This window comes from Rutidosis leptorrhynchoides, chromosome 6, assembly GCF_046630445.1.
Source record: "Rutidosis leptorrhynchoides isolate AG116_Rl617_1_P2 chromosome 6, CSIRO_AGI_Rlap_v1, whole genome shotgun sequence".
Taxonomy (NCBI): domain Eukaryota; kingdom Viridiplantae; phylum Streptophyta; class Magnoliopsida; order Asterales; family Asteraceae; genus Rutidosis; species Rutidosis leptorrhynchoides.
Window position 1 is genome coordinate 83,374,243 of NC_092338.1, and position 14,495 is coordinate 83,388,737.

The following is a 14,495-nucleotide window of genomic DNA, read 5'->3' on the forward strand; positions in this document are numbered from 1 at the left end:
AAAAGACCGCAACATTGACAATCAACAACATACCAAAACTTGAAAATTTCAACACAAAGTGAACGCCATGTTGAATCAAGTTTTTTAAACATAATCTTATACACGACACCAAGGGTTTTAGTAGGATGATAGATAATTCACCATAAATTGTATCAGATTACACTGTTTTAAAAGCAACAGTAAACCATGATCAATGACTAGAAGCTAGACATCACGCCCTCTCGATACTAATCAAACGACCAATAACATTTACCTGAAGTATATCGAGACCTGAGGAATATCAACGTCATTATCATCTTCATCCTCACAAGCCACCACCACATCAAAATGTCGTCGATTTGGCGGGAGATCAGCTTTAGCCACTTCAGTTGCAAGTTGTACCATCTTTTTGTCCATTCTATCTTTATGCCTAGGGAACATACTGTTATACAACAAGCAGCTTCCAAAAGAAATGCTATAAGCATTCAGCCCTTTGTTTTTAAGCCATTCAAGAAGCTCTCTCAAAGTGGGGTCACCTCTCAGGATCCAACGGTCCCAAACGGTCCAGCTCAGGTCCTGGTGTTTGATCACTTTTGGTGGAACGGGTTCAGCCATTGAGAATAGAGGAAGTGCCAGGTTGACAAATGTGTTTCTGTAGTCTTCCACTTTGTGGCCCCCACTTAAAACCTTGTAAAGCTCTAAACAGACAAAACCGGTGGCCATGGCTGTGGCGGTTGCTATAGCAGGGATGATTCTACCAGCAATAAACTTGGCTTTAAGCTTATCGACTTCTGGGATGCTGTAATTTCTAGCTCTCATATTAGCAAGCCCGGCTATCAGGTCCATGTGATAGTTTGTATCATCATCCTAACCAAAATATATCGATTATTAATAGATTGTATTGCACTGATAAGACATTTTGGAAAACTTTTGACCCATTTCCTTTTTGGCTATACGTTTATCTTACCCATTAACAAAGTTGCAAAAGACGTGAGACAGAGACGTGTAGATTGTATTGCACTAATAAGACATTTTGGAAAAATTTTGACCCATTTCCTTTTTTGGCTATACGTTTATCTTACCTATTAGCAAGGTTGGAAAAGACGCGAGACGGAGACGGTTGTTAATGACCTTGAAAGGTCGAGTCGCTCGAGACAGTGTCAGACGGACGTTGACCAACGTTTACTTTTAGATAAAATAAAAATATATTAATATAAATATTTCAAACATAAATACTTTAAAAAGAAACGATTTACAAATAAGATGATTTGGTGTTGTTTGTCAGATATATAGGTTTTTTATAGTGTTTACTATTTTATTTACTATAACTATAATTATAGTGTATTTATTAAACTATCATGAAGGAATACTATGTAAGTCCGTGTTTTTCTCAGCTAATTTTAAATCGGCTTGGGATTTCGTATACACTAGAACAAGGCCAGACAAAAAGTCAACTTTTGACCAACGTTACTGACTTCGACCCGACTTTGGCCTGAATTTTTAGTGTTGGCCGGCTAACTGGACAGTTTCAGGCAAAACGGGCCGGGCTAGACACCAAACCGCCGCAAAGACCGCCACTAACATGCCCATTAAAAATAGAATGTAACCTCAACTGACCCATTTCTTCTACTTAGACAACTAAACACGCATTATTAAAAACACGTAAAGAGATGAAGAGAGGGCGCACCTTCTCAAACTGAATCGGGTTCATCTTGAAACCTTGTGGCAGCTTCTGGTGGCACGATGTTAATTTCTTGACTAAATCATTTATAACAGCTGAATCATCAATAGATGCAGTGGACAAACTAGTGGCTTTTTCATCCGTTACAATCTTTACATCCTTCTTTGGTTCAAAATCGGGTACAATGACTTTGCCAACAGCATCAGCACACTTGTTTGGAGACTTGACCCAATCAGGAATTGAAATACCATAAGTTTCAGCCCTTAGTATAGATGCTGCTATCACGAATTGAAGGTGACTCTCGTCTTCAACAGAGAACTGTAGGGGTCGAGGGAAACGTTTTGGGGCCGACCAAAAAGGCATCCCACTACTGTTATTAGCATCTTCGGGGAAAGTGAAAGTGAGTTGTTTAACGCGGTTAGCAAAGTAGTCTTCAAACCTGACATAATATATAGAAAAATAAATAAAGATCATTTGAAAATTATGATGACAAGATTGTAAATTGGAACTGTGGAAGGAAAAAGATATATGCAGCAAATTAAACCTTTTTAACTAATGAATGGGTTAATTGGGGTTATACTTGATCTTTAACGGGTCAAACAGGTAGAAACTATTTAATATATATATATATATATATATATATATATATATATATATATAGTGGAAGGATCAAGAGGGAAGTAACCAATCGGGGGGAAGCGGAGGGAAGCAAAAACTTTTTTTTTTTTTCGTTTTTTGAAAAAACTTTGTTCACGAACATTATAGATGAGATGAAAATATGAACATTTAGTAGAGACGCTTTGTGATAAATGTTTTTATTTTGGTGGGAAAACGCCCGACGAAGTAATATATAACAATTATCGTGTTTTTCGAGCCTATGTTGAGGTTTTAGCTATTGGGGTTTAGATATTAGGGTTTAGATATTAGGGTTTAGAAATTTAGGGTTTAGGGTTTAGATTTAGGGTTTAGATTTAGGATTTAGATTGAGTTTTTAACACGAACGGTTTAGAGCATAAACCCAAAACACCAAACCCTAAACCCTAAACCCTAAACTCTAAATCGGACTAAATTTTACTTCACAAAACATGAAGAAAAAAAAAGTTCATATTCTTCACGAACAATATTATCTTGAATGTTATTTTTGTCGATCGTTTTCCCGCCTAAATAATAACATTCATCACGAAGTGTCTCTTCTAAATGTTCATATTTTTGTGTGATCTTGATGCCGGAAAAAAAAAATTCAAAAAAAAACGGAAAAAAAAAAAAATTTTGCTTCCCCCCGCTTCCCCCCGATTGGTTACTTCCCCATTGATCCTGCCAATATATATATATATATATATATAATAAAAGGAAACTGTTTTGATTAGAAAAGGTTGAAAGTTAAAAGTGCAGTTTAATGAATGAAACCTCTTGCATGACTTTTTTTATGAAATTATTCAAGATTATTGTTGCAATGCTATAACTTTTTAAAACGCATTTGAATAACTAACAAATAGATAATTACAAACTTCAATTGAAAGTGATACATGTCAACAAAACTTCACAGTTCAACCCATACCAAAACTACCCAATGTAACATGGAACTGTTCATAGATATGTGGACCAATTTACTTTATAATTTGATTCTGGTTCGAAGTATTCAATTGAAAAGGTAAAAAAAATAAAAAATAATAAAAAAGATACAGCTAATGTATGAGTGTGTCAAACAGGCTAAAAGTCATCCGAAGTGTAAATCTAAAATCTGTACTCAACCAAAATCTCCTGAATCATGTTACTTCACCATTAATTTGTGGACTGTACAAAAAATTTACCCACGTTAACATGGGTATTTTTTGACGATTAAATTTAAACCCAACCTGAGGTACTACCCATTTTTACCACCTCTAGAAAATATTAGACATGATGACTAATATGAAGAAAAAAACTTACTTCAGGCGGGCCCACGTTATGCAGTCTGTGAACGTTTCACAACGCTCCTTCTCAAGACATTCAAGGACTCGTTCCAAATTATCCCTTGCCTGTGCATCACCAGCCTTTTCCATTCCAGAAGCATACTCACTTGGATTAGAGAGATACGCATTAGCTTCAGCTGGAGTCTTCTCAAGCAATCCTTCAAACGCTGACCGAGCCCAAGTCAAACAGTGGTCAATGTTATGCGGAAATGAATGCACCGTACACATAGGAGCTTGTCTCTCAGGTGGGTCCCTAGAGGCACCATAGTTCTCAGTTAGGTGTGGAATCACCATTTGTGTGTTACACTTGTCACCTAAAGTTCCCGACTCCAAAAGTGGTTTTTGAAAATACAAGCATCGTTGATCAATATAAAGACGTGCATTCACATTATCAAGAGCATTGACAACAACGCTAAGATTCTCCCAAAAAGTATCATCAAACACATTTTCAGTATCTGGGCTGGCCCGATTTTGAAGTGCTTCAACATGAAAATTAGGGTTTATCAAAGAAGCAACAGTTGCAGCCACGGTTGACTTAGCTTGACCGATGTTCCAGTTCCGAAAAAGAAACTGCCTGGTAAGATTGCTTTTCTCAATAACATCATCATCGGTAACTGTTAACTTCCCCCCATTACCACAAGAAACGCCCATCAATGCTAGATTTTTCAAAAATTCACAGCCTAGCGCACCAGATCCCACAACAAAAACTTTAGCTTCCTCCAACTGTTTCTGAAGTTTAGCCCCGAAGACCGAGATCTGAGCATCATAACGAGTATTCAAAGGCTTCAGGTCATTTGGATCCAAAGGCTCGACAGGAAGGGACTCGAGAGAGTCAAAATAGAAAAACTGCCCACAAGAAAAAAAATCAAGAAAATATGTTAAGATGGACTACACACTAAAAGCTTACAATAAATATAAACATATAAAGTGGGTATTTGGTTGTGCTTTTCAATAGTTATTATGACATCCGAAAAGGAATACATCTATATAAAAACTGACTGAATTCTGTTTAGGGTTATATATCATTCACTTATTGCTTTGTATATTAACTTGGATGTTTCGAGCCAAATAAACTAAGAATAGAGAGCAGGTCAAATGGGTTGAACAGAATAAAAATCTCACAAAGTCCATTATTAATGCTTACAACATACATTGTTTTTAATAAATAATATTTTAATAATTCAATATTGATATATCAATAAGAACAATTCAAAAAATTGAAAATACGCAAGAGTCATGAAGGTCAACCATGGTCTGTCAAGATTTTACTCATACCAAAATTGGCCCATTTAGAGTACTCATTACCCAACCCTTCCATTAAGCAAACTTTAGAGAGAACTGACCTGAAATAGTGGATGGTACTTTCCAGAGCAAGCTTTCACTACTTCTTGACCAACAATGCCCCCAAACATCGCTGCCATTGGGTTCAACACAGCCCGTGCCCCAAACGCGAAACTTCGTAAGATTTTTTCATCGATCTCTTCAACCTTTCCATCTTTTAGTTCATTATTCATCTGAGTGACAACAGAGATAAATTTCCGAGCATCGTCTTCACTACCAGCAACAGGATATCTTCCCAATTCTGATACAAGCTTATCCAATGCTTGAAACAACAAATGCAATAGTGGAGGGCGGTCAAATTTAGAGAAATCACTAAGAAGAAATTCACCAGGATCCTTAAGTGCCTCTTGCAATGTCTTAAAGTTTAACACCTTTGGTTGTTTCAATTGTGTAACAATCCCACCCTTCATATATGGACCATAATTTGTGGTATCTTCTTCTATGCTAAATGAATATGGTTTTGCATTTATTACTTTTCTTGGTTTCCCATCATTGAGTTCCGACATACCTTCAACTTCAGAAAATACAACTAGATCACCATCTTGAAACTCAATCCTTTCATCATCAACACATGTGACAAGTGGATGATTTTCATTGCTTATAGATGCAATAATGCCTGTGTAAGGATCATTTCCATCAACATCAGAAACAGTGAACTTTGGGCCGAAGTCGCAAAACAAACTACCGAAAAGGCCTCGGACTTCAGATTTAATAAAAGCAATTGGAGGTTCATGTCTGTGGCAGAAATTATCGAACTCGATAGCTTTCTCGAGGCTGATATCTGTGAACACTACAGCCTGAAGCAAAAATTGCACATTTAAGACGTCATTAACAAATGAACAAGCATTATATACAACTTTCAGTAATGTACAATAGACGAGAGTACATAGAAGCAAGAGAAATCAAATATCTCTAAGAGAGGATACAACATGTAAACATCAGAAAACCATGTGTGCAACTGAAAATGGATTTGTGGTTGTTGTGAAAACAATATATTTCGTATACAACTTGAGATGATGGAGAAGTGCCGACCAGAATAATATGATAATATACCGAAAGTAGCATGCCTTAGAAGGTAACCACTGATTAGCATCTTTAGAAGAATCAAAAGTTTGAACACTCAGAAGAATAGTACAAGAATAGTACAGTTGGTTCATTTATTTAAATACAAAGTGACATCCTAAATAGTAACTAACTGAAGAATTGTCAATGAGATGCATGTGTAGTGTTTTTAGTTTAGAGGCATATTGTTTTCTGATTGTATGTTGGTTAGGTGATGGTTTAAGAATCATCACTTGTATTGTACTTTTTGGCAATCAATAAAATCATCTTTTTGGTTAAAAAAAAAAAAGGTCTATGTTACCCAATGAGATGCTACTTAGAGTGTTTTTTTTTTTTTTTCATAAAATGAAAAATTAAGTACAACAGCCACTACATTATAACAAAACAAGTGGAAATTTAGATACTAAAGATGAGGTAACTAATCACCTGAAATTCAGACAGCTTCTTGGTGGTTATATCAGTAGTTAAAGCAGAAACCACCACGGAATTATTCAATTCTTGCAGTTTCTGGATCGAAGCAAGAGCTCTGTTCTTTCCCAAATCTTCCTCCGTGAAAATAAAATTGCTAGATAAATCCCACAACTCAACAACTCCCTGATCATGCAAAGTCACAGATTTTACACCAGCAAGAATAAGGTTCTTTGCTGCAAAACGTATAATAAAACTTGTTATAAATACGCATATAAGTAAAACAACGGTATGTTATTAATTATTAAAACCAAGACACAATTACAAATACAAAATGCTAAGTAGGCTCACCAATTTCAGCACCGAGGCCCTGCATCCCAGAGATTAAAATGTTAGACGCAAATAGCCGCCTCATTGTTTCTCGACCATAAACTGCAAGTTGTCGGCTATGAAGATCCTCGTCAATTTCTGTTTTGTTCGATTCAGCACCAGCTGGCAATTTACCATTAGTAGAACCATTGCGGTTGTTTCCTCCTCCCATCGATGCAACAGTCAAAGATGTTCCGGTGCTTGTACTAGAAGCGGCAGCGGCTGACGAGATCAAGCAGTCAATCTTAGTTCTCTTGATCAAAGAATCATCCACTACTACCTCTCCTCCAACTGGTCTCTTTCCAGGAAGCATAAAGTCCGATGGTGAACTGTTTACACAAATCCATTAGATAAACAATCTCAAAACCAAATCCATCAACAAAATATGATCAGGTAATATAAATTCAAATTTGAATATCAGATATAGATCATCAGATTATTAACATCAACATATCAAATTGATCAGAATATAATAATTGAATCACACATAAGAAGATGAACAGCAGGTATATACTAACATATATATACATACATGCAAATAAGTGATCTAACAAGTATAATTCGATAAACGATAAACGATAATAATTGTACTAAAACATATATTGATAACCGTACGTGCACTGAGATGAACTGCTTAAAACCATATCGTAATTATATATAAAATAAAATAAAAAATAAAGTCTAAATATATGAAGAATAAACAAAGAGTTAATTGAATATACGTAACGTGTATATATATAATGGATTGGAGAATGCGTACAGCAAAGGATTAGAAGGTCAAATACGAAGAGTATAAAGTAAAGAATAATAATAAATTGAGTGAAATTGCTACCGATGGATGAGGTCTTCGAGGATGTTAGCTGTGAGGATTGGTATTAATGGAGGCTGAGTTTTGATTTTAGGGTTTGATTGGATGAATTGATAGTGACAATGGCGTAATTAGAGAGGTGGCACAGCACACACACTGATTGATTTTAAGCCTATAAACCGAAAGAAATACCACATGGTTTGCTTCATTTGGGTTGCTAGGCTAGTAAATGGGCTCGTGAAGAAACCATTTTGGTTACTTTAATTGGGTTATTAATCAAAACGTCCATTTTCAAAACTAACTATAACGATACGTCCTAAAAACCTAAATTTACAAAATGCCCTTACAAATCGTAAGCCAACCTTGTGACCTTGTGACTTTGTGAATCGTGATTCCTCGGTCATGACCGACAAATTGCAAGTCGCGACATGAAATTTAGGCTCATGACCAAGACTCACGGTTACACCGACCTTGGCACCTTGCGACTGGCGACTGATCTCTCATACGCACGTCGCAAGGTTCGCAAGATGCGAGTCGCATGTGTGGCAAGCCAACCTTGCGATTTGCATTTATTTGTGTTATAACGGTGATACATCTGTGAATTATCTTATACTAACTAAACAACATAATCACGATTTAAGCATGAATTATAAAAACACATAATATAATATTATATTTAAAAAAACCAATCATGATTCACAAAGCATGATTTGGGCACACTTTCTTATTTTAACACACGAATCGGACATTTTGATTAGCAGTATCAATGGTATTCTTCGTACCCGATGTTTTTCGCCATTAGCAACACGCATATGCTATATCGTTGTAAGCCTCGTCCTATAAGGGAATGTGCACGTCCCATCCGCTTCAACATCATGCATTATGTTTGCTATAATGAATTCCATATCAAACTGAATTTCGTTGTTAATCCATAACAACATCGTGTTGGGAAATTACGGCCTCACTAATTCTCACCACCCAGCCCAACAATAACAGTAAATAAATAAGAACAATCCACAGCACAAGAATTTAACGTATAAACTCCAAAACATGAGAAAATCATGGGCCTCCAAAGAGAGAAATACACTATATCACAAATTGTTACAATGACATAGACAACTCTCTTAAGCCAACTACACTCTCCAAAGTATTTAACTAATACAACTCTCAAACAAGGGTAAGAAAGAAAGAAATAATCAAATACTTAAAGTGTATTAATCGGTGCAAGTTGAAAGTATGCCCATGACCTCCTTTTATAACCAAGGGAGTCACCCACACTTTATTCCACCCACCGTTGTGGGTAGGGATGACAATGAATCGGATATGGATCGGGTGAGGTCATATCCATATCCATATACATTTAGATTTTATTCATCCATATTCATATCCATATCCGTTTAATTTCAGGTCATCCATCCATATCCATATCCAATGGATTAGGCGGGTTAATGGATATCCATTGGAAATTCAAAAAATGTTATAATATTTACTAATATGTGATTAAAATAAAACGTAATATAACAAAAATTTATACAATATGGCATAACTAAAATCTATCCATAAGAACATATAATATTTGTCGAAGATTAAACATAATTTGTTAAACTTACTATTAAACATAGATTATGACATATTAAATGTGTAATTTTTATGTTTATTTGATTATATGTAGTGTTTTATTGTAATATTTTATGGTTAATTCATTGTATAATTTCAAGAATATATATATATATATATATATATATATATATATATATATATATATACATATATATGTATATATATATATACATATATATACATATATATATATATATATATATATATATATATATATATATATATATATATATATATATATATATATAACTGTAAATCCATTTATTATAGTAAATGTGTTTGCATGTATCTATATTTATGTATTTAAAAATAAATGTATTTCGGGTGTATATGGATATATCCATGGATGAAAGTTTTTCATCTATATCCATATCCGTATCCATTTAGGTTCATCCATATCCGTATTCATATCCATTTATATCATCCATATCCATTATGTATCGGTTGGATTGGATGGATATCCATTGGATCGGGTGGCCATTGTCATCCCCAATTGTGGGACAACTTCATTTTATATTCAAAGAGGTTACTCCTCTTTTTTTCCATCCACCAATGTGGGACAAGTAATCATATCATTTTTCAAGCAAAAATAAACCAACAAATATCCACCTTTTTTATAGAAAAAGATAACCATACTTCCACATTGCAAAGATAACCGACACAGATGCTTCCTCGATGACAACTTCAAGATCCTCATCTCCATGTCGTTAACATTATCTCCCAAGAGACAAAACTTTGCATCCTCATCGAACATTGTCAAAACCAGACAATCATTGTCTTCACATACAATCATAATTCTTAACCAGAATTATCATAATCCACCGTAAAAGTATAACCACTTAGAATATCGCATTCTAAGAATTTCACCTAGGCACATGTTAAATAACCAGCTGAACATTTACGGTGCAACTTCCTCGTTTGGCTTTCCCGGAAGTTCCATCAGCTTCAACATCAGTTTTCACCACACAACCTGCACCAATGCCAAACCAGTGCCCATGTGCAATTGTGGAACCGCTAACGAACATCCCTTTCCATGGTGGCGCGGACACACCATGAGGATGACGTGACTTCAGAGGAATTCGTCACTCTTCGTAACAATGGAGACATCATTAGAGCCTTTGGATCCATTTGCCGAATTAGCTCCACCTGGACAATTAACCCTTACATGTCCAGTCTTCCCGCACTTCCAACATACCATATTCTTTATGGAGTTTTTCTTCCGCCTATCCGAACACAACAGTACCGAACTTTCTGATGACGAGACCCCGTTACCTTCCAGTCTTTTCTCCTCGGATAGGAGCTTGCTAGTAACGTCTTCAAACTTTAAAGTTTCCTTCCCATACATCAAAATAGGTTTCATGTCCTCATAGGACGATGACCAAGATAATATCAACCTCAAAGCTTTATCTTCATCATCCACTTTAACTTCGATAGCCTCCAGTTCCGAAACAATACCATTCAGAATGCTCACATAATCTGAAATATTTGAACCCCCATTCATACGCAAAGTATGAAACTGTTCCTTAAGACACAACCGGTTTGAGATGCCCTTGCCCTGGTACAACTGCTCCAACTTATCCCAAAGATCCTTAGCCGTTGATAACCCGTGCACATTTGCAAGCACATTCTTTGCAAGACACAAACGAATCGCACTTGCCGCCCTCAAAATCCATATCATCCCATTCTTCTTCATCGAACTTACAGCTGGAATCACTGCCGAAAATAAAGGTGGGTTTACCTTTCGATGCCTTGTGTAAACCGGATTGAATTAACACATCCTTGACTTGAACTTGCCACAAGCCAAAATTGATCCTCCCATCAAATTTCTCTACATCAAACCTCACTGCACTGAACTTCGACATCGTATCCGTATCCTATAAACAACACTTTCTCTGATTTTGCCCACATTTTGACTGGCTGACAGATGTAGTGGAGTGGCGCACAGGATCCGTTAAATTGGAAAATCCAACACCCGGCCAACTACAAATTCTTGACACCACTTAAACCAGATACCCTATACGATCAATAGAACTCGTTTCTGATATGGACGATCCACTCCAATGGCAACCACAGAGCATACTCCGACTTCTATAACCGAGACCCCCCGTCAAACTTGACGCTCTGATACCAGTTGTTGGGAAATTACGGCCTCACTAATTCCCACCACTCAGCCCAACAATAATAGTAAAGAAATAATAGTAAAGAAATAAGAACAATCCACAACACAAGAATTTAACGTGAAAACTCCAAAACAGGAGAAAAATCACGGGCTCCAAAAAGAGAAATACATTATATCACAAATTGTTACAATGACATAGACAACTCTCTTAAGCCAACTACACTCTCAAAAGTATTAAACTAATACAACTCTCAAACAAGGGTAAAAAAGAAATAAATAATCCAATACTTAAAGTGTATTAATTGGTGCAAGTTGGAAGTATGCTCATGACCTCCTTTTATAACCAAGGGAGTCACCCACACTTTCTTCCACCCACCGATGTGGGACAACTTCATTTTATATTCAAAGAGATTACTTCTCTTTTCTTCCATCCACCAATGTAGGACAAATAATCATATCATTTTTCAATCAAAAATAAACCAACACATTGATGTGTCGATAAGTTTTCTTTAAAGAAGTGTAGTTAAACTTTCTTAGCTTACATAATTTAGTGCATCACGTATATCCTCTATCAACTCATCTATTTCTACACCCATAAATCGTCAATTAACATATCTTATAGTCACATCACTCGAATAAAATCACATTTCACTTCTTTGAACCATTAGCAAAAAGCTAAATTGATCCATAATAAACTCTGTCGCCCATCCAACCAACACCTAACCCACTTGTCAGAGTCATTAAACCAATGGTGTATCAGATGTGAATTGAAAAGAAAAATAAAGTTTTGTCACACGGTCAGGATAGAACATAATCATCTTGTTCAAATAGTGTTCTCATTCTTAACGCCTGAAATTTTTGCACCACATTTTTGTGCTAAAGGAAATATTCCTTCCATGAGTAAAGCGGTATTGATATCCATATTCTTGAATGTGGGTATTAGTTTATTAGTGAAGAAGAAGGATACATGATGAGGAAAGTTATGAAGAAGGATGTTGATGAAGAAAGATAATAAAGATTAAAATCCCTTTTAATGCAAGAGTGTTGGTAGTTAGACGGTTTGGTAGGTGGAGTTATTAAAATCCTTTTTAATGTTACTCATTTGGTAGTTGAAACAACTTTATGCGTAACACAGAGTAAAATTTTCAGTCTGGTTATGAACTTGTGATCTTGCGATTGGTAGTCAGATTTTCAGGAAAAGATCATAAGTTTAGGAGAAGGTTTTATGACGATTTCAAGATTTTTCAAGATAACATTTTATCAGGGTTCGCTCGCGACACATGCGACTCACATCTTGCGAACCTTGCAACGTGTATATGATTGAATTTTGCTCAATCAGTCGCAAGGTCGTTGTGACCATGAGTTCTTGGTCATGAGCCTAAATTTTAGGTCCCGATTTGCAATTTGTCAGTCATGACCGAGATATCATGAGTCGCAAGGTTGGCTTGCTACGTGAGATGACATTTTGACAATTTCGTTTTTTTAGGGCGTATTGTTATAGTTAGTTCGAAAAATGTAAGTTTTGGTTAATAGCTCATTTTAATTTATGGAAAAAGGTAATAATTAAATGGTTGTAACAATAAAGAGATCAAAGAGATGTGTAGTTATAACAAAATATAAAAAATAAAAATCGAACGACATGTGTTATTAAAGTGCATAAAATATAATCGTCATGTATTACTCATTTATGTACGTTAACGACAACTCGTATATTAGAAATTTATGAAATATATCGAGTTTTATTTTCTTTACAACTAACGTGGAGGAATCGGATTAGTTTTATTTTTCAGGTTTATTTTTCTAATACTGGTTATCATTATGCTGTGTGTTCAAATGTTTTAAACGACAAAGGATAGACGTGTTTTTTACATTTGCATTCGTTACCAAATTACAAGCCTCGCATAGTGTTGGTGTAGACGATTGATTTAAAGGCACAGACTTCAAGTGTCCAAAATATAGAAGAAATGAACTTCAAGTGACCAAAATATAGAAGAAATGATCACTGAAGCTTGACTTGAGTGGTATGGTGTGAGATCCAACTTGGGGTACTGCCAACTCAGGCTCGATTCTCGCTCTAAACAGGGAGTTTTCAAACTTCGATGGTACTGCCAACGTCGTCACAAATTGAGTTTTCTCCTAACGCGTGTGTGAGTAACAAATGAGAACATTCGATGTTGATATCGTCGTTAAAAAAAATAGAGAAGAAATTTTGTTTATATAAGGTCGTGTTTTATGTAAGTTATATATATGAGTAATTAAAAAAGTTATATACGAGTAATTAAAAAGGTCGAGGATGGAGAGAGTTGAGAGAAAAAAACACCTCATACAACTATATTCATCGAGGGCCGCTTATATTATACCATGTGATGGTTAAGCATCTTTAGGCCCAATGTTGAGATATGGGTTGTTAACTTGTTATTATTTGGTTTGAGTTTTCGACTCACTTTACACGAGCAAACTAATTTGAAGGTGACAACCTGCTTTGCAAGCTGCTCGAAGCCGTGTATTATGAATCTCTTGGCAATAAGAGGTTTTTTGATGTTTCATGGATGACTTTTTTGCTCCGTTGGTCCCTCTATTATACCCAAAATCGCTAACAGCGTCCCTTAGTTTCTAATTTGGCCTTTCGAATCCTTTGTTTTTCTTAATTTGGTCATCCGCATCCCTCCGTCTAAATTAAGTTAAATAAGTCCGTTAAGTCATGACATGTGCCTTGCATGTGAGGGTATATTCGTCTTTTTACTCTTTTCTTCACTAAAAACGAGGGACCTCCCTCATCAGCTCCACCAAGTGAATGTTCCAACAAGCGAGATCAGCAATAAGAAATGATATTGTAATAGCAGGACCTGTTTGGTATTTAGCAAATGTTCCAACAAGTATATATGCACCAGGCCACCAGCTCCAATCGTGGGTCCAACTCTTAATATATACTGTAATAAATTTCAACTTAATCAATACATACATTAAACATCATGTTGAGAACAGATTCAAAATAGGGACACTAATATGATTGGATTACATCAACAACTTCCCGTTCACAAATCTTGACTACCCAATTCAAAACCCATTTTTCAAACCCCAAATCGTTTCATTCCATTTACCGAATCACACCCAAAATATCATTACGAAAATCGAATTAGTTTGAAAATTTGATTG

At 35.7% G+C, this 14,495-nt stretch overlaps 1 protein-coding gene across 3 annotated transcripts; it reads right to left on the reverse strand.

The window, feature by feature from the left end:
- Window positions 1-59: 59 nt before the first annotated feature.
- On the reverse strand, window positions 60-7,747 carry LOC139851609 (ubiquitin-activating enzyme E1 1-like). Of its 3 annotated transcripts, none has more exons than XM_071840696.1 (7): window positions 7,625-7,747; window positions 6,775-7,121; window positions 6,442-6,659; window positions 4,956-5,750; window positions 3,590-4,458; window positions 1,667-2,099; window positions 60-846 (listed from the first exon to the last, which is right to left on the reverse strand). In XM_071840696.1, the coding sequence occupies exons 2-7, from the start codon at window positions 7,103-7,105 to the stop codon at window positions 250-252; spliced, it is 3,243 nt and encodes a 1,080-aa protein (XP_071696797.1). In that variant the 5' UTR covers window positions 7,106-7,121; window positions 7,625-7,747; the 3' UTR covers window positions 60-249. The 3 variants fall into 3 exon arrangements, with proteins under 3 accessions (XP_071696797.1, XP_071696798.1, XP_071696796.1); XM_071840697.1 differs by lacking the exon at window positions 7,625-7,747 and adding an exon at window positions 7,553-7,621; XM_071840695.1 differs by lacking the exon at window positions 7,625-7,747 and adding an exon at window positions 7,408-7,460.
- Between the last annotated feature and the right edge of the window lie 6,748 nt (window positions 7,748-14,495).